Source organism: Gadus macrocephalus, chromosome 10 (genome assembly GCF_031168955.1).
Source record: "Gadus macrocephalus chromosome 10, ASM3116895v1".
Lineage (NCBI taxonomy): Eukaryota > Metazoa > Chordata > Actinopteri > Gadiformes > Gadidae > Gadus > Gadus macrocephalus.
The window spans coordinates 9,389,298-9,413,352 of record NC_082391.1 but is presented as its reverse complement, the minus strand read 5'-3'; the positions used below and the strand labels follow the sequence as shown (position 1 = coordinate 9,413,352).

At 41.6% G+C, this 24,055-nt stretch overlaps 2 protein-coding genes and 1 long non-coding RNA gene across 3 annotated transcripts in view; 1 reads left to right on the top strand and 2 right to left on the bottom strand.

The window, feature by feature from the left end:
• The window catches only part of uvssa (UV-stimulated scaffold protein A), a 483,727-nt gene that overhangs the window by 119,813 nt on the left and 339,859 nt on the right, over positions 1 to 24,055 (top strand). The gene's annotated exons all lie outside the window — the stretch shown is intronic.
• LOC132465463 (uncharacterized protein K02A2.6-like) lies at positions 9,390 to 10,448 on the bottom strand. The gene is made up of 3 exons (XM_060062101.1): positions 10,189 to 10,448; positions 10,029 to 10,094; positions 9,390 to 9,710 (listed from the first exon to the last, which is right to left on the bottom strand). The coding sequence occupies exons 1-3, from the start codon at positions 10,294 to 10,296 to the stop codon at positions 9,612 to 9,614; spliced, it is 273 nt and encodes a 90-aa protein (XP_059918084.1). The 5' UTR covers positions 10,297 to 10,448; the 3' UTR covers positions 9,390 to 9,611.
• LOC132465649 (uncharacterized) lies at positions 18,113 to 20,121 on the bottom strand. Its single transcript, XR_009527657.1, has 2 exons — positions 19,821 to 20,121; positions 18,113 to 19,416 (listed from the first exon to the last, which is right to left on the bottom strand). It is a non-coding gene; the product is annotated as an uncharacterized LOC132465649 (long non-coding RNA).

Below are 24,055 nucleotides of genomic sequence, written 5' to 3'. Positions count from 1 at the left end.
CACCTCCGAGAGTGGTTTCAGAAATGTGCGGTTTCGGGCACCGGATTCGCCGGCTCCGTCTGGACGGTCGGCCGAACGGACAAGACTTATGCGGATTCACCAAAAAATCGGCTTTGTGTGGGCGGGGCCTTAGAAGGCGAACAGACTGTTACATATTTTAAGAATCTAAGCTACCCACACATAGACCCAATGAAGCAGGACCAAACATATAAGCCGTAAATACTATACATAGCCACAAGGGGAGCAAGACCTTATTGGAGGCTGCTCCAGCAACAGATAGCAGCACCTTTATACATACGAAGAAGCCGAAGCCATTACGGCACCCCGGCCACGCCCACTAGGCCACGCCCACTTGACGGTCTCTACCTGAGCACACGAGGTGGGGAGCGCCAGAGATCAATAGGTAGACGGCAGAGAGCCCCCGGGCCTAAGCCCGGGGGCTTGAAGTAGATCACAGTATTTTCCTCTCCACGTGTTAGATACAATTCCCTCCCTTAAGCTTCATAGTTTACCATACCGAAACATGCCTACTTTATAATAAATGAAGTGAGTTCAAAGCAACCCGGGATTGGACAACTTTCTTCAAGAATATGCAACAACACGTTCACCATGACGGGGAGACAGCGCCGGGCGACTTACGCCACTATCTGCCAATGGATCGTGGAGTCCTGGGCTGATATATCAGTCTCAACTGTGGTCCAAGCTTTCACGAAGGCAGGAATAATGACTGAACTGCCAGGCAACAGCAGCGACACTGACTCGGATAACGATGAGAGGGAGCCGGGCATGTTGGATGCCGTACTCGCCCAACTGTTCAATTCGGACACTGAAGAAGAAGAATTCGAGGGATTCGTGGACGGGGAATGCACTGTAAAAGTGAGCTTTACGTGTTATGCGTAACTGAACAATGTTGAGTTATGCACTAACGTTTGAATTAGCGGTATCTGACTGTTTCTTTGACGTGTTTACAACTGAACAAGGCTGGGAGATATTGTTAATATGCACATTAACGTTTGAACATCGTTACCATGGGAGTGAACGGAGTTGTCAGAACGCTTAATAAAGTTTGACTTTATCTGACTTTTTTTGACATTCCCTTTAGCACAGCTCCATCTAGTCGATGCATAACGCAACCCCATTCAAACATTTGACTGCAGCATCTTCTATTCTATGAACCTTATAATCCGGTACGCCCTATAGCCTATATGAAAACAGTTCTAAAATAGGCAATTTATTGAAGGTGCGCATTATAATCCGGTGCGCCTTATAGTGTGGAAAATACCGTAGTCCTTGTTAGTATTTCTTTCGAAATGGTGAACTTTTGCATGGTGCCATCTTCTATGTCAGATCCAGTACCCTCCGCCATTGTACTTCAGTTGTATCAACAGCCTCTGTTAGCTTAGCTTCAGACGCTGTGGATGTGAGTTTCTGCTGGTGAAGTCCCACCCACTGGCACTGCTCTAATAGGTCCGTAGCGTCAGTGGGTCCCACCCCCTAGAGGGGGTTGGGACCGTCATATTGCGTCATTGTGTCGTCATATTGCGTCATTGTAAACAGGAAGTGTTGGAGATTGATACGGATCTCTCCAGTCTCTCCAGAAAATAAGGGAATGATGCTAGACCATTCAAAAATATGAGTGGGTTTCTAACGATACAAAGCTTAAAGGCCCACTATGCAACTTTTTTGGCCAAAATCACATTAATTATGCAGGATGAGAGTTATTCTGATGGTTCTGCAACCATTTCTGGGTCGTTTGGTGGGTGTGTCATTGCCCCATGTCGCCTCTCCAAGGAAAAAGCGCAGATGCAACTTGCTCTGTTCGGACCGACACAATAGTCTAGTCGTAATTTCTTGAACCCAGAAATGTTGAGTACCCTAAAGTTTTATTGCAGAAATGTCATCTATAGGCCAAATGGATGGAATTGAACTTGGTTGCTAAAAGTTGCACTTTGGGCAATTTGCATAATTAGCATAATAAGAAAATTTAGGCGAGACACCACAGGTGAATAGGGTAACAAAAATAAATAACAGATATCACCATGAAACTTTCTTAGTTGATTACTTATGTTAAGATGAGGAAAAAAATGTATTGCATGTTTTTGGTATTTTAATTTTTAAATATGCAAATGAGGCCTTATCTCATAAAATCTCATACAAAGATGCAAAATAACTATATACAGCATGCACATACACACAAACCAAAAATAATTATATACAGCAAAAGACAGAACTTTATACAGCATGCACACAGAAAAAACACACAATAACTATATACAAGACCTATATACAGCAAAAGAAAGAACTATATTACACAGCATGCTTACAGTACACACACAATAACTATATACAAGAACAGCATGCACACACACAGACGCTGTAAAATAACTATGTAGTGCACACACACACACACACACACACACACACAAGAACCACACAATCCCACTCAATAGCCTTCACCATCTTCATCATTTGTTTCCTCATTCCCTTCAGTCTCATCTTCTTGGTCTTTTTTGGTATGTACATGTATTGTGAATGGGTTGCAGCAGCAGACCTCACACCCTTCACACTTGCAGTAGTCAGTGCAACTGATACTTGCAGCATGGCAGCTGCAGTTTCCTTTGCTGCAGGCCTTCAATGTGCTGCCGGTACAGCTGGTGACATCAAGCAGATTTATTGGAGCCACTGCCTGGATGGCAAGAGCGGGCATGACAGCCCCTTCTTTAGCAACCTCCCACCCAAACTTACTGATGTCTCTGGCCTCTGCAGGAGGCTCTCTCTGACCTGCAGCCTTCCACAACATGACCTGAAGATGAGCACGCAGTATGTGCAGCATCAGGTTGGCATCAGTTGGAGGAAGCTTCTTAAGTTTGGGAAGCTTTTTGCTGCCACTGTAGATCTGGTAGCGAGTGTTACTCATCGACTTGGCCTTCTTCTGCCCATACAGTGCGATAAAGAACTCAGTCCCAGTATCTTTTAGGTCACTATGAGTGGCATCAGGTTCCCCAAGCACTGTATTGAGACCAGGAATGTTTTTTCCTAGGAGTACTTTCTGCGCAGATGTCTTGCCCTTCCCACAGGGATAGGAGGCAGTGTCACATCCCAACAGCGCATGCATCCCCAGGAGACCTTGACATCTGTCACCCAATCCTCTGATGGTGGCATTTATATCCAGGCTGGTGCCATTCCACTTCTCCATCTGCACTGTTGATTGAACATTGGCCTTCCATGCCCAGTACACCAACAGAACAAATACGTCAGTGTCATCAGTTAGGATCAGTGTTGGGCAAGTTACTTCCAAAATGTAATATATTTCGTATTACTAGTTACTTGCATTTGAAAGTAATACGTTTCTTTACAATATTACCTTCTGTGTAGAATAATAAGTAATAAGTTACTTATTACTTTCACCAAAATAAACATTCAGGACAAGGCGGAGGGGGGGGGGCAAACATTAAAGTCTAATGAGGTCTATATTGCATCTGCATGTAGTGTGTACCATGAATAGCTGAATTACAATAATGTTATGATATAGAATAATTAAACAACCAAAACCTTTACACAACATGACACAAACTCTTTTTCTATGCCTAATTTATTAGCTCCTGAGTTACAAAGTGCAGCCACACAAAGATTTAACAAAAAAGTTGCATTTCCATGAAATCAAACATGTTAATAGTTTATACTATTTCAATAATAAAATAAAAGTGCACTTCAAGAATGACGTCTAACAGCCACCAGACAGGGCATGTTTTGTAATTAAGTATTTTAGAACCTGAGCATATATCCTGCCCTGAAATAGCAGTAATAAAAAAGAGCATGAGAACAGCATAAATAATGAAACACATTCAACATTTCAGTCCCACAGAGACTTTACAAGGAACTTATGCTTAGAGCCTATTAATGTTTTGGTTAGGACCAAACAACAAAGTCTTAATAGACAAAATATGCAGCCAAACAAGGGCTAAATATACAGTACACCTGAGGAAAATATACAGCCAAACTAGGGCTAAATATGCAGTACAACTGAGGAAAATATACAGCCAAACAAAAGCTGATAATAATGAACACAACTACTGAAGGCATTTAGCCTTGACCTTAGCCTAAGGTTCTACAAAACTACTCCATACCACTAAAGTATTTGTTATAGCGCAACAGGAGAAGCCGCTGAAAGCGTTCATCACCAAGACGGTTTCGCTTTGGGGTGAGCACAAGTCCTCCTACACTGAAAAGCCTTTCGACTGGTGCACTGGATGGTGTTGCAGCGTTATACCGGAGTGCCACTTTTTTAACTCCTGGAAAGTGGTGTAGGCTTTCCATCACAGGTGCAGATTTAAGATAATCTATTACCTCTATTTCGTTGAATTATCCGTCGTTGTTGCCATCTTGCAATCTCCAAACCAAACCATCTTCTTCTTCTGTTGATTTAAAACCGTCTTCTTCTTCTGTTGATTTAAAACCGTCTTCTTCTTCTGTTGATTTAAAACCGTCTTCTTCTTCTGTTGATTTAAAACCGTCTTCTTCTCCTCTTTATTTACGGCTGTTGCGCCTGTGTTGTTTTTTCGAAACCTCCGCCTGTGAGACAGCTCGGATTGTAACGCGTTACCGGACTCAGTAGCTGTAATAATATTACCGTAATATAGTTAGTAACGCGTTATATTACTCCGTTACTGCCTAAATGTAATATATTACGGTAACGCGTTGCTTTTGTAACGCGTTACGCCCAACACTGGTTAGGATACGCATTGTCAGAGCCCCTGCTTCAGCTGCTTGCAGCATGTAGCTAATGAGGGTGATGTCAGCCTCCTCATGCTTCACAATGCAGTCTGTGTGGTTCACAAATAAGATATTATTAGTGGTGAGGTCAAATGTGCCCAGAAGGCGCGATAACTTGGTCTTAGTTTATGTGCTCTTTATCACAGCTTCTCGACAAGGAAGGGGTGTGTTGACTGTCAGCTTATAATCAATTGCACCAATTCCTCCTCGCCTTCTCCTCTCATGATCCTTAGCAGTGGGTTAGTCATTGTACCGGTCAAAGATGACCACGGTCTCATTAACTCCAGCTGCAGTATAGGCATTGGAGAGGCGCGTATCCATGCTTGAGGCAATGTCCTTAATCGTACCTGCCACTGGCCAGACAATGTGATAGAGCAACTGACTTCCATTAACTAGAACAACATTGTGAAGTGGAGCATTTTCATCAGGTACTCCCAATCATTTGACAAGGACAGACTTGTCACCCTTCCTCAGGCAACCAAATTCATCAATGAGCAGAGGCGGACAGAGTACACAGCTTCCTTACTTGAGTAAAAGTACAGATACCCCTTGCTAAATTTTACTCAAGTACAAGTAAAAGTACTACAGTCAGATGTCTACTTAAGTAAAAGTACTGAAGTACTTGTTTTTAAAAGTACTTGAGTATCAAGAGTACAAGAGTATGTTTTCTAAATATTGCATTACTACTGCCACAGTGCTTACATTTATGTATAGAAACGTCCTACATGGAGTTATGAATGTGGAGAATGTAAAAGGAGAATGTAAAAGAAAATCAAGTAATTTTCATCTTTTTACCATGGCAATAGCACAATAGTATACAGTATAACAGTATACTCAAGAACATAAAAACAATTGCTCAGCTTACATAAATATGCAATATCAGAAAAGAAAATTCAGCTAACAATTCTATGTATGTGTGAGTTTCTCCGTTTTTTTATCAATCAAATCAACAATCGTCTCTCATCTAATTCTGACCATGGAGTTGGCTTTGGCGGAAAGCGAAGGTGATTGCTGATAGGCTGAAGGCTGTCCTAATCAGTTTGAGAGGGAATCACGTTTGAGAGGGAAACAACAAATTGAGGGTTTCCGTGATTTTTATTTTCTCCTTTTATTTTTCAGAAGGAGTAACGGGTACTCACGGTTATGGATAGAAATTTAACGGAGTAAAGAGTACAATATTTGCCTCTCAAATGTACTTCAGTAAAGTCATGAGTACTCCCAAAAAATGATACTCGAGTAAAGTACAGATCCCTCAAAATTGTACTTAAGTACTGTACTCAAGTAAATGTACTCCGTTACTGTCCGGCTCTCTCAATGAGTGATGGTGGAACTGGACTGAGCTCATGATCAAAAACATCTTTCAACTCTATGCCACGCTGCTGCCCCACGACTAAGAGTCGAGCAAAGAGGGCATCCATGTCGTAGATAGGCTTGCCGATCACAGTCAAAGCTTTCTTCATCACCTCCATGGTTGTGATTCTCTTACCAATGGGGCTATGGAAGCCTTCAGGAAGAGAATCTGCAAAATCTTTGCTCTGCTGTTCACCAATGTGAAGAGCATTCTGCACGTTCACCGAGTCTGGTGCCACTTGTTCATTCACGATGTTGTAAAGAATTTGCTGGTTCTCTTTTAACGGATGACAATGTTGCTGGAACTCCTCCATGATTTTATTGCGATTTCCTCGATCAATTTCTTGTCTTCTCTCACCTTCCTCCTTATGTTTCCATCCATTCTGCTTCACATTTTCATTCACATGAACATTTTCCTTCTCCTCTGAATTTTCTGGAATGTCCTGATTTACATACATTTCTTCCACTGTCTGGGAAAGTTGGGAGCAAATGGGATGGGAATTGATCCACACTGCAACTTGCACTTCATTGGTTGAGATGCCTTTCAGTCCACCATGTCCTTTTCCTTGTTTAATGTAGGTCTGCTCACCAAACTGGTCAGCAGGTACAGTTCAGAATGGCGACAGACGAGAGCCCCTGCTAAGAGGTCTTCCTTGGCATTATGTGGAAGGTTCTGCGCCATCCTTAGGTACCAAGTGATATACCGCCCATAATTATGGTGCCCAGCAGCAAAGAAGTACGGGATCATCTGCCTGAGACAGTGCTGCTGTAGGAGGAAGTCTCCCTGTCTCTCTGCACGAAGGAAATTAAGTGCGATGGAGGTGGGACGAATCAGGCAGTCCACCCAAAGCCTGCCTGTAGGGTGTTCACGTGCCTTGTCCAGATATTCTGTGATAGCAGCATCAGTCTGTGGTCCATCTTGCAGAAGATCTTGCAGGAGTACAGCCATAAGCACCCGATATGCACGCAGTGCATTTGTCCAGGATTTTTCATTGAGAATGTTGGCGATGCCACCAAATGCCACGGGAAGCAGTTGTTCCATGCCAGAACCCTTCATCAAGAATCCAATGCAGCCAAGGAATGACATCAGAGTGTGCATCATTCCAGGATGGATGGTGACAGACTTCCATCGCATTGGGTCACTCCATTGGATTAGACACGCCACAATGTAGAGCTGCAGGTCCACTGTGATGCGTGCATACTTCATGCCAAAGCTCTTCAGTGATCTCTCAAGGTAGTCTAGGGTTGTGAGCACGGTATCCGGGTGTGAAGGTGGAGAATCGATAAGGGGCCCAAACACTACAATAGTTTTAGACTTGTTGGTAGTTTGTGATTTTCTGTCTTTGTATGCGTTATAGCCAGCCCAGTCCACTGGAAAAATAATTTTGAGCTTGGCATTATCACACGATCGGATTTTGTGTGTATGCAAATTAGAGCACATTTAACGAGATAGGGCCTCATTTGCATATGTAAAAATTAAAATACAAAAAACATGCAATACATTTCTTTCTCATCTAAAATATAGGTAATCAACTCTGAAAGTTTCATGGTGATATCTTTTTATTTATTTTTTTACCCTATTCACCTGTAGTGGCTCTTAATTGCCTATTTATGCAAATTATGCAAATTGCCCAAAGTGCAACTTTTAGCAACCAAGTTGAATTCCATCCACTAGGTCTATAGATGACATTTCTGCAATAAAACTTTAGGGTACTCAACATTTCTGGGTTTACTATTGGGCCTATGGGGATTACGACTAGACTACAATCCGGATGTGACGCAGCGGAAGTATCCAATCGAGCCTCGAAAATGTAGTCAGATTGTAGTTTCGAAAATGCTTTACGGCACAGACACTCCCCCAAACATGGCACCGGCTAGATATAAACAGCCAGTTGCGAGGCAATTGTTGCATTCATCATGGATCAATCGACTGATAAGGGACCCAAGAGGCGACTGTCGGTGGAACAAAATGGAATAAAGATAGATAGATAGATAGATAGATAGATAGATAGATAGATAGATAGATAGATAGATAGATAGATAGATAGATAGATAGATAGATAGATAGATAGATAGATAGATAGATAGATAGATAGATAGATAGATGGTATAGGTGAGCAGGCATTTACTAACTGGTTTTTTATTATTATTATTCACGTTATCCCCATAACATTTAGCTATTACTGTGTAGGGAAATAGATCAATACAATACAATACAAATATAAAGTTAGGAACGCTAATAAATGTAATTTGTAAAATAAGTGTTATCTGTCTTGTCGCGCTCAATGAACGAGTTTGCGAATGTTCTTGAACCTTCCCACGTCATTCGACGCGATCGTCCGTTGCCAGGCAACGTTCGACGCGATCGTCTGTTGTCAGGCAGGTTTGGAATGGATTACGTATGGATTGCGTAGGCGGTACAAATTTGGCACTGTCACACCAAATTTGTACCGGTTGCCAAATTTGTACCGGGTACGTAATCAGTTGTCCGTTGCCAGGCAACGAACAACAGATTACGTAAAGGGTTGTCCGTTGCCAGGCAGGTTTCAAAAAACATTCCCGCTCATGTTGCCAAAGACGAAATAACATATTACAGATAATGGATCGCTAGATAACACTTGTTTTTACTTTATATTTGTATTGTACGTAATTGTTTAATCGAATTTAGCTAGTAAACTGAGTGTTTAAAGTGTATCATAGTCTAGCTAGCTTGTGTTAATTTAATTGCCATAATTTAATTTAGATAATAGATAGATTATAGAAGATAGATAGATAGATAGATAGATAGATAGATAGATAGATAGATAGATAGATAGATAGATAGATAGATAGATAGATAGATAGATAGATAGATAGATAGACAGATAGATAGATAGATAGATAGATAGATAGGTGAGCAGGCATTTACTAACTGGTAAATGTTTTTTATTATTATTCACGTTATCCCCATAACATTAAGCTATTACTGTTTAAAGGGAAACTTCACCCATTTCCATTAAGCTTTGAATTGTTAGAAACCCACTCATATTTCTGAATGGTCGTGCATCATTCCCTTTTTTTCTAGGGAGACTGGAGAGATCCGTATCGATCTCCAACACTTCCTGTTCAAGATGACGCAATATGTCGATTTTTGCGTAGAAGTAAATAGGAAGTGTAAGAGGGGAGGAATCTGCCCGTACGTGTTGTCGCCGAAGTTTTGCGGCGCAGCAAATCAAGTTTTGCGGCTTTGAAGGGGGGCAGCTTTGAAACACAGCTTTGGCAACGCTGTTGAACGCTGATTGGCTGTCATCACACGTTTGCTGCAGAAAAGTTGAAATATTTCAACTCGAGTAAAGTAAAAATGTTGCTTTAGAAATTGTTAACATGGTAATATGAAAAAGTCAACCACTACACACCTCTGAAAACAGACGTGGCTCCCGTCCATACATCAGACGAAAGGGCGAATACCTGGAAGAGGCTTGGACACAACAGTTGTTTGAAAAAACTATTTATTTTAATTTGTCTTCCCACCTCTCCTGTTGTCCATCACGGGTCTTGCCAAAGGACCTCTTCAGTGTCTGATTGGTCCTCTCATCCAGTCCGTTGGTCTGTAATAACAGCAAAGTACAAGCAAGGGGAATAGAGAATTGAAAGAGTGTCACAGATATGTATAAGTTAATAGTAACATTATTTAGAAGCTTATCGATCTTTCTTTAATGTCAGTTATATTTCTTTATTATACAGCTTTGTTGAATACTCGATTCTGATTGGTCAATTACGGCATTCTACGGACTGTTATTTCTGTGTAGCAGACCGCTGCTATGAATAACAGACTTTTGCTATGGACTATCATATTCCTGTCTGGGTTTATTTCTCAATAATGACCTTCTCACTGTACATTATCCCAGACATAATATACACTATACCTGAGGATGGTATGCTGATGTGATTCGGTGCTTGACACCAAATTCCTCAAAAAGGGACTTGTTTACCTGAATTAAGGAATTCAACATTTATTAGATTTCTTGTTTGCCAGTGTTAATCAATCATTGTTAAAAGACACATCTATATGTGTAAATAGTTCACCTTGTTCCAGAATTCACGACCCTGGTCCGTTAAGATGACCTCAGGAGAACCATGGGTGTAGAAAATGTCCATCATAGCCTGTGGAACATCAAAAGCAGCTGAAATCATTCTCCACCCCACCCCCAAAAAAAGAAAAACCAAACTTTTCTGTCGGTTGTAACAACATTCACAATATGTGGCTACACTGCAAATGTTGCTATGATTTAAACACCTGTGATGTGGCAGTTGCAGTCTTGTCCTTGATGGGCCTGGATGGATGCAGCTTTGATGGGGACGCAAAACACAGCTTTGGCAACGCTGTTGAACGCTGATTGGCTGTCATCACGCGTTTGCTGCAGAAAAGTTGAAATATTTCAACTCGAGCAGCATTTGTCGAGCCGCAAAATCCACGTGAACGAGCCTGCAGCGCAGCACGCCCGTGCCCGGCAGTGGGCACGAGCGTGCTGCGCTGCAAATCAAATCTTGCCGCGCCGCAAATCAAATCTTGCTGCCGGTTTTCTCGGCAGCAAGTGGTCCGGCAGCAAACCCGCTATGCGTCTCTACATTCACTTTGAATGGGATCGTGCCTTACGGCATCTTTTTGCATCTTTTGGTGTGAACGCAGGGAGCAGTGCCAGTGGGTGGGACTTCACCAGCAGAAAACTAACATCCACAGCGTCTGAAGCTAAGCGAACAGAGGCTGTTGATAAAACTGAAGCACAATGGCGGAAGGTACTGGATCTGACATAGAAGATGGCACCATGCAGAAGTTCACCATTTTGAAAGAAATACAAACGAGGACTAATTCACTGAGTTCACCAACTAATACTCTATTGAACAAAGTGGCAGATATTTTGTGATCTAAGAATAGGATTAATGAGGCTAGTTGTTATCTCATCTCAGGAGGAGTTAAATCAATCTGAACGCTAGGGCATAAATCATTTTCTGAACCTGTCTGTCTTCTCTATGTAGAATATATTAACACGGTTTGCACTATTGTCCACTGCACTAACACAACATACTGACACTACCTTGCACATAGCATCACTTAACCCATTCAATCTCAGTCTCATTTCAATTAATCTAACACCAGGCCACATTGAATAACATTTAATTATTTGCCTCAGATATACAACTAACATTGACAACAATCTTATATGCAATGATCATGCTTCAATATAAAATCAAAAAGGTGATAATGCAGTTTCTTGATGCATGTCATTTACAAGCGCTGAGTGACAGGTCTAGCTTGTTCCAGGTTCAGATTGATGCACCAACAGAAGATGCTGTTTCTTGATGTTGCTGAGTCGTTCTTCAAGGAAAGGGTTCAAATCCGGGATTGCTTTTAACTCACTTTATTGTTAAAGTAGGCATGTTTCGGTATGGTAACTGACTATGGAACGAAAGTCGAGGAAAGGGTGTTGAACACGTGTTAGAGATAATAACTTTAGCTACTTCGAGCCACGGGCAGAGGCCCGTGACCCTCCGCGGGTGTCGCTGAAAATCTCTGGCGCTCTCCACCTCGAGTCCACAGGTAGAGAACGTCAAGTGGGCGTGGCCTACGTAGTGGGCGTGGCCCGGGGTGACGTTATGGCTTCGGCTTCTTCACCCAACTAAAGGTGATGCCTTCTGTGGTGGAGCAGCCTTCAATAAGGTCTTGCTCCCCTTATGTATAGTATTTACGGCTTATATGTTTGTTCCTGCTTCATTGGGTCTATGTGTGGGTAGCTTAGATTCTTAAAATACGTAACAATCCCTCCTTGGTCATCTCAGATGACTATACAATAATATTTTAAATCATAAACACCATTTACCATACCGAAAAAATAGTCAAAGTAGGATAATTCATCAATACCATCAACCGTGTGGGAACAACTCTATCGAATAGAGAAAAACCACTACGCGTCCTGTGATACTGAAATGGTATTCACATTGTGGGTCTCATAGGAAATACAGGTCATTATTTAACAATACAACAATGAACATATATCTTGCTATCATACAATCATATGGTCAAACAGCACACAAACCAAAGTATCCATAGAAATCCTGAGCTATTACTTTTGGTTATGTGCAACAAGGTCATAAAATGTTCAACATGTGCAAAAGTAAAGTAAAAAATTAGTTGTCATAATAAAATTTTAAAAATTCAAAATTATTGATAGGCTAGCATGGATTTGGGTGGTTCAGGTGATCTTCATGTATTGGTGCGCTGTTGCATGTGGGTGGTTTTGGACATTGTTATTATCGCAGCCATTGTTTCTTCTGTCGTCGTCGGGGCCTGTAATTCATGAACCCAAGACTCGTCCCTCCTTGTCAAGGGCTCAGCTCACAGAGAGGTTTCTTTTACATCATGGGAGCCTCAAACAGGTTCTCCGTCGTCGTCGTGTCAGCAACAGGTGGCCTGTAAACAACCGTCTCAAAGAAGATCAACAGTACCATTATCAATGCAGCGATACAGAAATAACGGGTTGCACTCGCAACCAAGCAACACTACACAATAACAAACATAGTCTGGTATGGTTGTTTTAAAATTTGTTCTTCAAGTAAATCCGGGATATTGATTATCTTATATACAGGCGATACTACTAGAATAGTATAGGTGTTGACTATCCTACATATTACAGCTGGATAGGGTCGGGCCCCTCAGGTCATGTATCGTTCACTTTCATCGGATCATATCTGATCCCCATGTAAGCCTGAACGGCACTGTAGCGCCCACTGCTGTGGTGATCAGCAGATGCAGTAGCCCTCGTGCACAGGGAATACAACGGCAGCCGGTGACAATTAACACGGTCTCTGCATTTATTCCCGTGACGGGCACTTACTGGATCATGCCTTTCCACCTCCCAAACATATTCTCCATCCATCCTATGAAAGGGTCATTAATGCCGGAGTTCTCTGCCATTTCTAACCTGAGGGATTGTAATTATGCCAGCGCCCTGGCCACCAACCCAACCGGAGCTGTGCTATTGGGGATAAAAGTACAACATGTTGTGCCTATCATCGCATTTACCCCTCCTTGCTCTGTCAATAACATATCCATATCTATATATATTCCTTTTAACTTTATCTGGTAAACTGAACGAACTGTTGCTGATTATGATACATGTAATTTATCCAAACAATATATGTATACATATTTTTTATATGGTGGACAACCAAAACAGAACCGATTCAAATCCTGCCGTTATTTGATTTCCTCATGTGACTGTTACTCCTTGCTCGGCGGACGTAGTTGATAGGCTCCGGGTGTGTCTGCATCTGCTTCTGGAACTTTTGTTTCTATTGTAGAAATACAAACTCATGTACAGCAGTTAGTTGTTCAAAAACATATTTCCTATAATTCTATTTTTAATTGTTCTAATGGAGGTCCATTATGGGACTCTAGAAATGTAAGTGTAAGCATGAATCTAACCGTAAGCATTACATGCAAAGTTAGCTGTGTCAGAGTGATACACGGTACTCATCTTGCTTCTGGAAACATTGGACCGGAAAATTGTATACGTTTCAAATATGTTTGTATTATAATTGATAATGCCTCATTTGTATTCCTTCATCTAACCAATTCTATTTAGTGCTTGTACGGATTTAAAATTTTTGTTTTGAGTGTCCCATTCCTTATTCTGAGCTGATTTCAACCTTCAACCTTGATTTAATATTCACACTACATCCCTCCTTGCGCATTGCTTCAGCCATGGGCATTAAATTAACCAATCCTAGCAACGGTGTAGTGCAACCAAGTTGAAGTTCCTTTCCTTAATCATCTGTACATAAACCAATCTATTATGAAGATAAATGAAGACCAGTACATACAAAACCAAAGGTCGATAGTTGTGGGTCTATGCAGCCGTCTTGAGACCACGCTGTTGTTAAATGCAGTAAACCGTAAATGTTTCATGAGTCAGTATACCTGTGTGCCGTAACTAATCAGAGAAAAAAAAATATCAGACTATGAAACGCTGACGTTGTATCAAAGCGTTACAGCAGTAGCAGTGGCATTTTAAAGGTGAACCCACTACTTCTGAATCTAGATTGAGCCTATATTGTCCCTGGAGAGCAGACGTATCGCTAATCCATTTCTTATCTATAAACCCAAAAAGATGAAAAAAGGGAAATAACAATGTTAAAATTTGTATGTTCAATATCACTTCTTTGTAACCGTATCTGGTTCCAACAGTTACCTTCATTATACTACCCGATTGTCCTTGTTGCGTGTGGCCATGACTCACTCACTCAGACATTCAATCACTGTGCTGTGCCTAAACCTCCATGTCTTTGCTTACTCATCAGGCTGGCACTCAGGCTGACACACCTGCAGCAAATCTGAGATGGCTACCGCCCAATTACCAGCCTGCTGTATAAAGCCAGCAAAGTCAGTTGCTTGAGGAGGAAAGACCCGGCAACACCTTTGTCCCACAGTGCGAGTTGTTAAATAGCCTTTTCTTTCTATAATCTTTGATCTAGGCCTGGGGATGGCCGGCGGTCCTACTTTTCCGTTTAGTTCTTAGTTTATAATTTGGTTTTGTCAGGCAGGGAGGGGGGCCAGCCTCGACGTCCCTATAGGGGGTGGCCTGGTCCCCCCTCCATTTTGCTGAGTTTGTCCGGCATCCCCAGGTCCCTTTTGGTTTGCAGACTTCTTTATTTGGTAAAGTATTCATACTGCATTTCAGCTATGGTTTCATTTGGTTAATAAAACCCGTTAAAACATCTTATTTCATGGTGTCCTTTTATTTTGGGGTCTCCAATTCGAGCCACTGGGCATCTTATTCAGTTGTTTGGAGGCTGTAACATAATGGGGGCTCGTCCGAACATTATTATTTTTTCGCTCTTTCACTAACTTTAATTGAAATTTGGTACATTTTGTGGGTGTGCACATTTGGAATTTTGAAGGTTTGGATTTATTTTGTCCACCTTAATTAATTAAATTGATTAGTCTATCTTTTGTTTGCAAGATATATCAGTGCTTTATTTCAGTATTAGTTATAGGTAATTTTTACTGAGTTTCTGGTTTGTCATTTGCATTGGTAGACCTTAATTTGGGCACACCCCTTATTAGGACACCATTTAGGTAATGCTGTGTTGGGCAGTGTTTTTCATCGAGCGTTGGCTTTTTTGCCTTATTTGTATTTGTACAAGCGTTAAGGTGGTGGCTGTTTGCCTTAAAACCTGTATTGCTTTTGCAATTTTTGATGCGCTTGTTTCTTTTTCGCTTTGTGATATTTTTTTCAGTACAAATAAGTTAGTAGCCATAGTTCAGGATGGAGTTTATTTTGGAAGAGTTTGTTAAGCAGCCTTCTCTTGAGGTGTTTCATAAATGCACTAAAGATAATTTGACTTCTATTGCTGATCATTATAGCATCATAGTCTCGAAGACAAAAGCAAAGAAAGCGATAAAACATGAATTATGGATTGCTTTGTTTGAGGAAGGCATGTTGCCTGACCCTGGCATGGCCCTTTCGCCAACAAAACAGGCCTTCCCTGATCAAAGCATTAGAAGGTTGGAATTGGAGTTAGAGCTGCGGCGGCTAGAGTTGCAGGACAAAACTAGTGAGAGGGAGGCAGCAGCCAGGCTTAAAGAGCAGGAGTTCAGGTTTAAACAAATGGAATTGGAAGAGCAGACTAAACGAGAAATACGCTTAAAAGAGCTAGAGCTAAACCAGGCCCCTCCCCCACGACATGGCAGTGGTGCACAAGCTGATTTTGATGTTTACAAATGCATCCGTATGATTCCTCCATTTAATGGTAAAGATGTTGATAAATACTTCATTCTGTTCAAGCGCACGGCTGACACTTTGAAATGGCCCAAAAATGTTTGGCCGGTACTTTTGCAATGTGTGTTTACTGGGAAAGCCCAGGAGGCATATACATCGTTGTCACCAGCTGACAGTCTTGACTATGACAAAGTCAAGGCTGCCGTGCTTAGGGCATTTGAGTTGGTGCCTGAAGCCTATAGGCAAAAGTTTCGCCGGTATAAGAAGTTGGACAATCACACCTTTTCTGAGTTTGGTCGGGAGAAAGAGGCTCTGTTTGACCGCTGGTGTCATGCATCTAAAGTAGCGGACTTTGAACAGTTACGTGAGCTCATCCTGCTAGAAGAGTTTAAGAACTGTTTGTCAGATAGGCTGGCAACCTATATTAATGAGCAAAAAGCTTTGACATTGGCAGCTGCAACTGTCCTTGCGGATGAGTATGTGCTCACCCACAAGGACAGTTTTGAGAGGACTCCTGTGTCAGAGCGTAGTTCTTACTCAACATGGCGCAAATCTAGCTCTTCTCACTCAGACAATGTTCCAGTAAGAACCTATGTTCCATTTGTTAAGCGGGAGGGTGAAGAGAAGCTTGAAAAGTCAGACAGGGTGGAGGGTGTGAAGGAGAGGCCAACTTGCAGTTATTGTAAGAAAATAGGTCACACCATTAACAAATGGTTTACTCTTAAGAACAAGTCTCAACCACCGAAATCTGTTGTGTTAATTAAAAGTGAGCCTTTGATTTCAGCTTCAACAGAGCCGGTGCACACTCCTGACCCTGAATTCCAGCCCTTATTAATGAAGGGTTTTGTCTCTTTGACAGAGGAGGACTCTAAGGTACCAGTTCATATCATCAGGGAAACTGCGTCCAACCAATCTGTAATCTTGGAGCATGTGTTGCCATTTTCAGATAAATCTGCCTTGAAACATGCGAGCGATCCGATCAAATCCTAATAACTATAAAACTAAAGATCAGACACAATCACTGACTGAAGATTATGCAAGTAAAAAGTATATTTCTCGCTAGAAATTTTATTAGAAACACGTTTAACGATGAATCGGTCCTAAAATATTGCATTTCCCATTCAGATAATAAAGATCATACACATTCACTGACTGAAGATTATGTAAGGAAAATGTAAATTTCTCGCTAGAAAAGTCATTAGAAACGCGTTTAATGGTGTATCTGTCCTAAAATATTGCATTTCCCATTTGGATAATAAAGATTAATATAAGCTACGCCGTGTTCCGGAGCCGCGGGGGATTCTGGGAATTGGGGTTGTCAGTTGACAAATGGGGCTTTTGTTAACTTGTTTTGTTGTTAGGATTAAGTGGGGTTGATGGGTTCGGGATGTTATGTGGTTGTTCTATTAACATTGTTCGTGTGTTCATTGTTGTCGACACCGTCACCGAGAGTGACGTGACCATCGTTTCGTGCAGCTGTTCCGTGTTGAAGTCACGTTCAATAAAAACCAACTGTCGTTGTCGAGCGTTCAATAAAAACAAACTCTCGTTGTCGAGCGTGCCCCCCCCCCCCTACAAAGTGTCTCCCCCCCCCTCAACAAACGTGTCGTCGTCATAGACATCATATATGGGCTGTGTCCCAATTCATAGGACGCATCCTTCGTAGACCGCGTCCTTCGAAGGATGCGGCCTTCGTAGACCGCGAAGGACACTCCGAAGGCTGAAGAAATGGGACGGTCTAGCCTACGGAGCATTTCTGGTTTACGTAACAAACCGTTACCGCCCTTTCACTTGCGTGACCACGCGCTGCTCCTGTCACCTAGCAACCCTGACCTGTTAGTAAACAGAAGTTAAACCGGACAGCGCGAAAAAAAGAAACCAACAAAAATTATTGATCATTATGTTTTTGTATATAGTAGTTTTATAATAATTGTTGTAAATAGTCACATGAATGTTTGTTGTAAATAGTTTTATTGTTGTATATGTTTTATAAGTTATATACGAATACATTAGTCAATACAAAAAAGTTAGTAAGGGTTTTTAATAAATAGTTAATCAAAAAAGTTAGTTAAATAGTTAGTTAAATAAGTAAGTTTCAATAAATATGTAAATAATAATAAACAATGTGTTAAATATAACAGAACATAAGTTATTTGTCCACCAAACGCTCCAAAATTTAGAAAAACCTATCCATTCTTTCCCTGCTTTCCTGGGCTCTTCTCTCCTCTGCCTCCCTTTGTAGCCTCATGTCCTCTTTTATTAACTGGAACATTGACATTTTACATTTACATTTAGGGCATTTAGCAGACGCTTTTATCCAAAGCGACTTACAATAAGTACATTTGTCATAAGAAGTGCATCAATATATCGCTGTCGGTACAGAAAGGATGTTCATAGAACCAAGTGCAAGTACCACAATCGCTAGGCTAACCCATTCCCAGTGTTACAGCCATGATAGCAGCTACTGCAGTTGCTACACAGTTAAGTACTATAATACAATACAACACAGGGTACAATGGTTGCCAGAAGGGGGAGGGTGGCTATGCAGTCGAGGTGGACTCTGAACAGGTGAATCTTGAGTCCTTTTCGGAAGATAGTGAGCGACTCTGGAACATGTCTTCCTCTCTGTCCCTCTTTCTGGACCTTGGCCCTCGCTGTCTTTCCTCCTCCTGATCTTGTCCTCAACCTCCTGATCCACCACTGCTGTACTTGGCCCTGGTGTGTTCTCAGGGATGGAGGCAATTAGGACAGGGGGGTTGGTGGAATGCATATGTCACAATACCTTATCCAAGGGGACAAACCAGGGCCAAGGGGCAGCAGTGGGTTTCCCACCTACCCCCTCTCCTGACCCTGGATACTTGCAATCCTAAGGCAGAGGAAATCAATCATGGCAGTTAACAACAAGAGCAGTATCAAAACTAATTTCAGCAAAAGTTTTTCTTTGCCTGCGGGGGAGACACCTTCCCCTGCAGGCCTATTTTCTCCAGAATTGTCCTAAACAGTAAACACAGAGACATTATTAATCAGAGAAAACAAGAGACACATTTATCAATCATGTTAATAGCCCATGTTAACAATAGGCCATTTATAATATATATATTTGACCATCTTGTAAAGGTTACATTTAAATTAGCCCTCATCCTATATGAAGCCCATAATAATAAGACAACCAGTAGAAGTCAAAACACCCTTTTTCTTTGTGTGTTTTTCTAGTGCTGTCTAGTACTGATGCGAGCTGTGACTTTTTTTTGTCTTTCTTTCTTTAATAACCCAAAATAGGACATCGTAGTAAACGATTTCTGGGGATGTTGTATCGGTCCTGCTGTTTAATGAGGGCTAATTTAACTAACCTTTACAAGATGGTCAAATGAAGATATATAAATGGCCTATAATAATTGTTATAAACTAACTTACGATATAAATAAACGATTGTTTCTTTACCCCCAAGCCACACTTGCTGAGTATTTCACCCCGGTGAACAGCTCATCATTCTCCCCCCTCAATATAATAAATCGAGCAGTATGCTGCTGGCCCCCTAAACCAAAACCAAATGTTAGAATTAGTTTTGCTTTACACTACCAAACCAAAGCAGCTTAAATAGCAAAATAACCAAGTTAACTGTGTAATCAATCCCAACGTCTGTAACGTTACGGTCTGAAAACCAGGGTCCACAACCTGTGTTCACGTTGGTCCATTTATCTAACCTTACAGAATAGCAAATTATCTATATAATCGCCACAATTTCGGTAAATATAACCATTTTAACCTCTTAAATTTGAAACTATAGGGCTTAACGGGTGTTCTTAGTTAACGTTACAGCGTCACTAACTGTAACGTTACCTTACTTATATTGCCTATTACTTTAAAGAAAAAAGTTTTAAGGGCCCTTTTAACATTTGTATCGTTAAATACTCGAGTGACTAGAAACCAAATACTTACATTTAAATGCAGAACTTAAATCGCCATTCTCCGCCATCTCCATTGATTGAATGCGCAATGAATCTTGGGAGGGATACGTTGGGCCGTGAAGCATCTTGGGATACGTTGGGCCGTGAAGGATACAGCCGATGCATCCTTCAAATCCGGGAAAAGAAGGCTGCATTCGTAGGCCGCATTTGAAGGACCCTTGGAATTGGGACAGCACTTGGCGCGACGCTGTGACGCAATCGGCGTCGACGCATCCTTCGAATGCAGCCTTCGAAGGATGCGTCCTAGGAATTGGGACACAGCCATGATGTCTATGGTCGTCCCCCTTCAACTAACGTGTCCCCCCCCCCCCCCCCCCCTACAATCGTGTCGTCGTCCCCCCCTCAACAAACGTGTCTCCCCCCCCCCCTCCCCGGTCAACAACAGTCTACCTCCCCCCCCCGCCTAAACAATCGTGTCCACAATTTGCCGCGAAAGCGTGAAACCCAAACCCCGAAACCCGCCTCCACAGCGGCACGCGTGGTTACTGTAGGTATAACACGCTGTTTTTACGTTGTAATAGTACGTCTCCAGTGTTCATGGAAACGTACACCGTCGACGTTTTTTCTTGGAGACTGGGTTGCTGTGTGTTTTGGTGTGCGTGTTTTCTCGTAAGGGAGGGGGGATTGCTGTGTGTGTGTGTGTGTGTGTGTGTGTGTGTGTGTGTGTGTGTGTGTGTGTGTGTGTGTGTGTGTGTGTGTGTGTGTGTGTGTGTGTGTGTGTGTGTGTGTGTGGGGGGGGGGGTTAACAGGTGGTTCTTGGTTATTGGTTATATGAACATCCTTTCTGTACCGACAGCGATATATTGATGCACTTCTTATGACAAATGTACTTATTGTAAGTCGCTTTGGGTAAAAATGTCTGCTAAATGCCATAAAAAGAGATGGGGTTAATCTGTGCCTAAAGACTGGTGGGGGGCAGTGACTCAACCGACGCCATATGCAATGTGCAAAGGAATGTTTTCGTGGGTGTGTGTGTTTTGGTGTTTGTGTTTTGGTGTGCTTGTAGGTGCTTGTATGTCTGTGTGCTTGTATAATGTGTGTGTATGTGTGCGTATTGTAATCAAGTTTTATCCAATATATTTTTCTATGAATCCTCTTAATACGTCAAACTCATGACGAGTGCATTATGGGATATATCCATATGTTTTAAACGTGGGTTCACCAACGGTCCCGAGGGAAACGGGGGAAGATATGGGCGATAGTTCACATAGACGACTAGTTATTATGAAACTATTAACAACTATTCTATTAATTTCATCAAATAATTTGTAGGTGTATTAACTTTGCTCATTTTCAATGGTAAATGGCAAATGACCCCGTGGAGAACGGGTTGGAGTGAATCCCCTACCCCTGACTCAGATAAGGGAATCCCTATTGTGTCTAGGGATCCGATCACTCAGGTGGGTGGGGGTCGGGGGTAATGATTAGCATACCGGCAAGTCTTTTGTGGAAGCAGTGACCCAGCCGACGACACTATGCCGACTGACTGTAAGTATTCATCTGCACGGTGTTATATTTTGGATACATCATGACTATGACAATGTGCATCTATTGTCTATATCTGACTCCGTTTTACTCCATCACTCTATTATTATTATTATTATTATTATTATTATTATCATCATGTTTAGCATTGCTATCCCACTATTATCATTATTAGTAGTTTATGTGTGTAGAAAAAGCGGCTAAAACAAATTTCTGTTCTGTGGTAGGTCTGTCTGATGCGGGTCTCGGAATAAGCATTGAACAGCTGCTGGGGGTCTGAACAACTTGGGGCTGGGGCCAGCAGTTGTAAGCTATTACAACATGTACAAAGAATATATGAATATATAAGAAGTTATTTTGAAAATGTTATTGCATTCAGACGTCATAATCCGTTTCGTCCATCACATTATGTTTCATCCGTAGGCCAAAGAGCTGCACAGACATACATTTTCGTACAAGTATGGGAAGGAAGATCCGTATGATGTTCTATGCAATAAGGCGGGGACTATTTCCGAATCACTTCAGACCTGCGATAGGTTTAAAGACAAGGCTTCCAAAAACCAAGGCAAAGATCTTGTTATTTTAACATCTAATAAAAGAGCTATTAGTATGCATTTTCCATGCCACAAAATGACCAACATTGGCATTGAAACCCTCGCAATTAGGTGCAGGAAGGAACCAGACAAACACCACAAGCAGTAAGGACAAAAAGGAAAATCGTGGAGAGATGGTAATATTTGATGTGAAAACAACTGGCGGTACTAAGATTCTTACTAAGGTTATGAAAAATTTGGGGATGAGAAAGTTAGTGGATGAGGTTACTGTGTATGGCTACAAAGGTCAAACAGTGAGAGAAGCGCTGGAGCAAGATGGACGTTTTAGTGATGAGGTATTACAAATCAATTATTCTCTGCAGGACACAAAGGATGGTAAACGTACGGAAATGTCCACCCATGCAGATTTTCTTGAAGGTAGATGTTTCAAGATAACAAGAGGTTACCGCTAAAAAACACTGATAGTTAAACGTCCGTGCGTGGTCTACAACATACGTAGGGTCTTTCATGATAACGCCATACTTACTAATGGATATTAGCTATTAGGCTATCACCCGTAGTGATAAAGAAGTGGTACGAGTTTTGTACAGACTATGTTTTGGTTCATTGTTGTTTTTTATTGTATTATTTGTATGCATTATATGTTGGTGTCATCAGTCTCTTTTGTAATAATGATTTGTATATATATCAACCCGGTGTCACGCGATTTCGTGCTCATGCACACAAACGTTAATCTATTGAATCGTGTTCCAGAGCACGATAGTCCGACTTTTTTCGTGCTACACAGAACGAAATGTAAACCAATGCATTCTGAATGGGAGTATTCTCAGACAATTAACGTGCTCCACAAAACGCTACAAGAGAGAGAGAGAAAGAGAGAGAGGGAGGGACAGAGAGAGAGAGCGAGAGAGAGAGGCTTCAGAAAGGGTGTGCGCAGATAGTACAGTGCACCCTATTTTATGCCAAAACCACAAATGCTATATATATATATATATATTGCCTAATTATATATATTGCCTATATTGCCTCCGTACTGATCATTCATTGTTGAAAATTGTCTGTGATAACTAACAAATGACAGCTTTTGGCCACCCGTTTCTACTTAAAATTGTCTGTGATAACTAACAATATGACAGATTTGGCCACCCGTTTCTACTTTCACCTTTGATTCTGAGAAATTGTGACAATTCACGGATACATTAAATGCAGGTGCGCTGCTCTGTAGGCAAACCACAAAGGAAAAATGGGTAGCTGCTTCATCTGTTCTTTTTAGAATTGTATGTTTTGATGTTTATTTTATCTAGCCATCTATTCTCTTGTTTTTGGCTATGTGAATGAAAGTCTGCGTCGATGCCTCGCAAGTCCAGTGTCGCGAGCGGACGTTGCCATGACATCTAGAAATCATACCGTATTCAATGGGTTATCATTAATATTGATGTGTAGGGGTTGATTATAACTCGTGAATAATATTGTTTATACCACGGTCTGGGGGAGAACTCGTATTCTGATTGGCTGCAGGGCGTGCATTAACTCCTGATATAGGCCTACAGACACCTGCTAAGTAGTTCCAGTCAGTGTTTAGATTCTCTTCCGGAGCCCGAGCCCGACGCGGTCCGGGTCGGGCCGATAATTCCCACCACTATCCTCGGGCCGGGCCTTTGATCGAGCGTTTTTATTTTTATTTTATCATTGGTTTATTGGCCTAATCTGAGGAAAAAATCTATGCCATGAACAGAAATATTATAGGCCTTTATCACACAGGTCTTATTACACGGCTCCGTTCACTTGCATGGGTAGTAGTCCGATGACTTGTCAACCCCAGCGTCTTCCGTTGCTAAGCGACGTCACCGTCTTTGCGGACAAATTATTTCTCTGCTGATCAACACTACGAATGGCCAAAAGACTTGTATGCCCCCCCCCCCCTCCTTAAATAAATACTATGGCAGAATTATTATTATTATTATTATTATTATTCTCATTCAACTTGAACATGTATTTTTACAGTAGAGTGGTGGAGGGATGACGTATGTTGGCCAACCCGGAAGTGAGCGTCGCCCTGGATTCCCTCGACAAAAAGCCAACAGGTTTTTTGATTGGATTTTGGATTATTGCAGAAACATTTGCATCTTTGAAGCACCTCCTCAAAAACTGAAAATAAATAAATAAA

Coding starts and splice junctions, on each gene's coding strand:
- LOC132465463 (XM_060062101.1), bottom strand. CDS start 10,296: ATGATTTCAGCTGCTTTTGATGTTCCACAGGCTATGATGGACATTTTC. Junction 10,095..10,188: donor GTCGTGAATTCTGGAACAAG/GTGAACTATTTA, acceptor TCCTTAATTCAG/GTAAACAAGTCCCTTTTTGA. Junction 9,711..10,028: donor CATCAGCATACCATCCTCAG/GTATAGTGTATA, acceptor CTGTTATTACAG/ACCAACGGACTGGATGAGAG.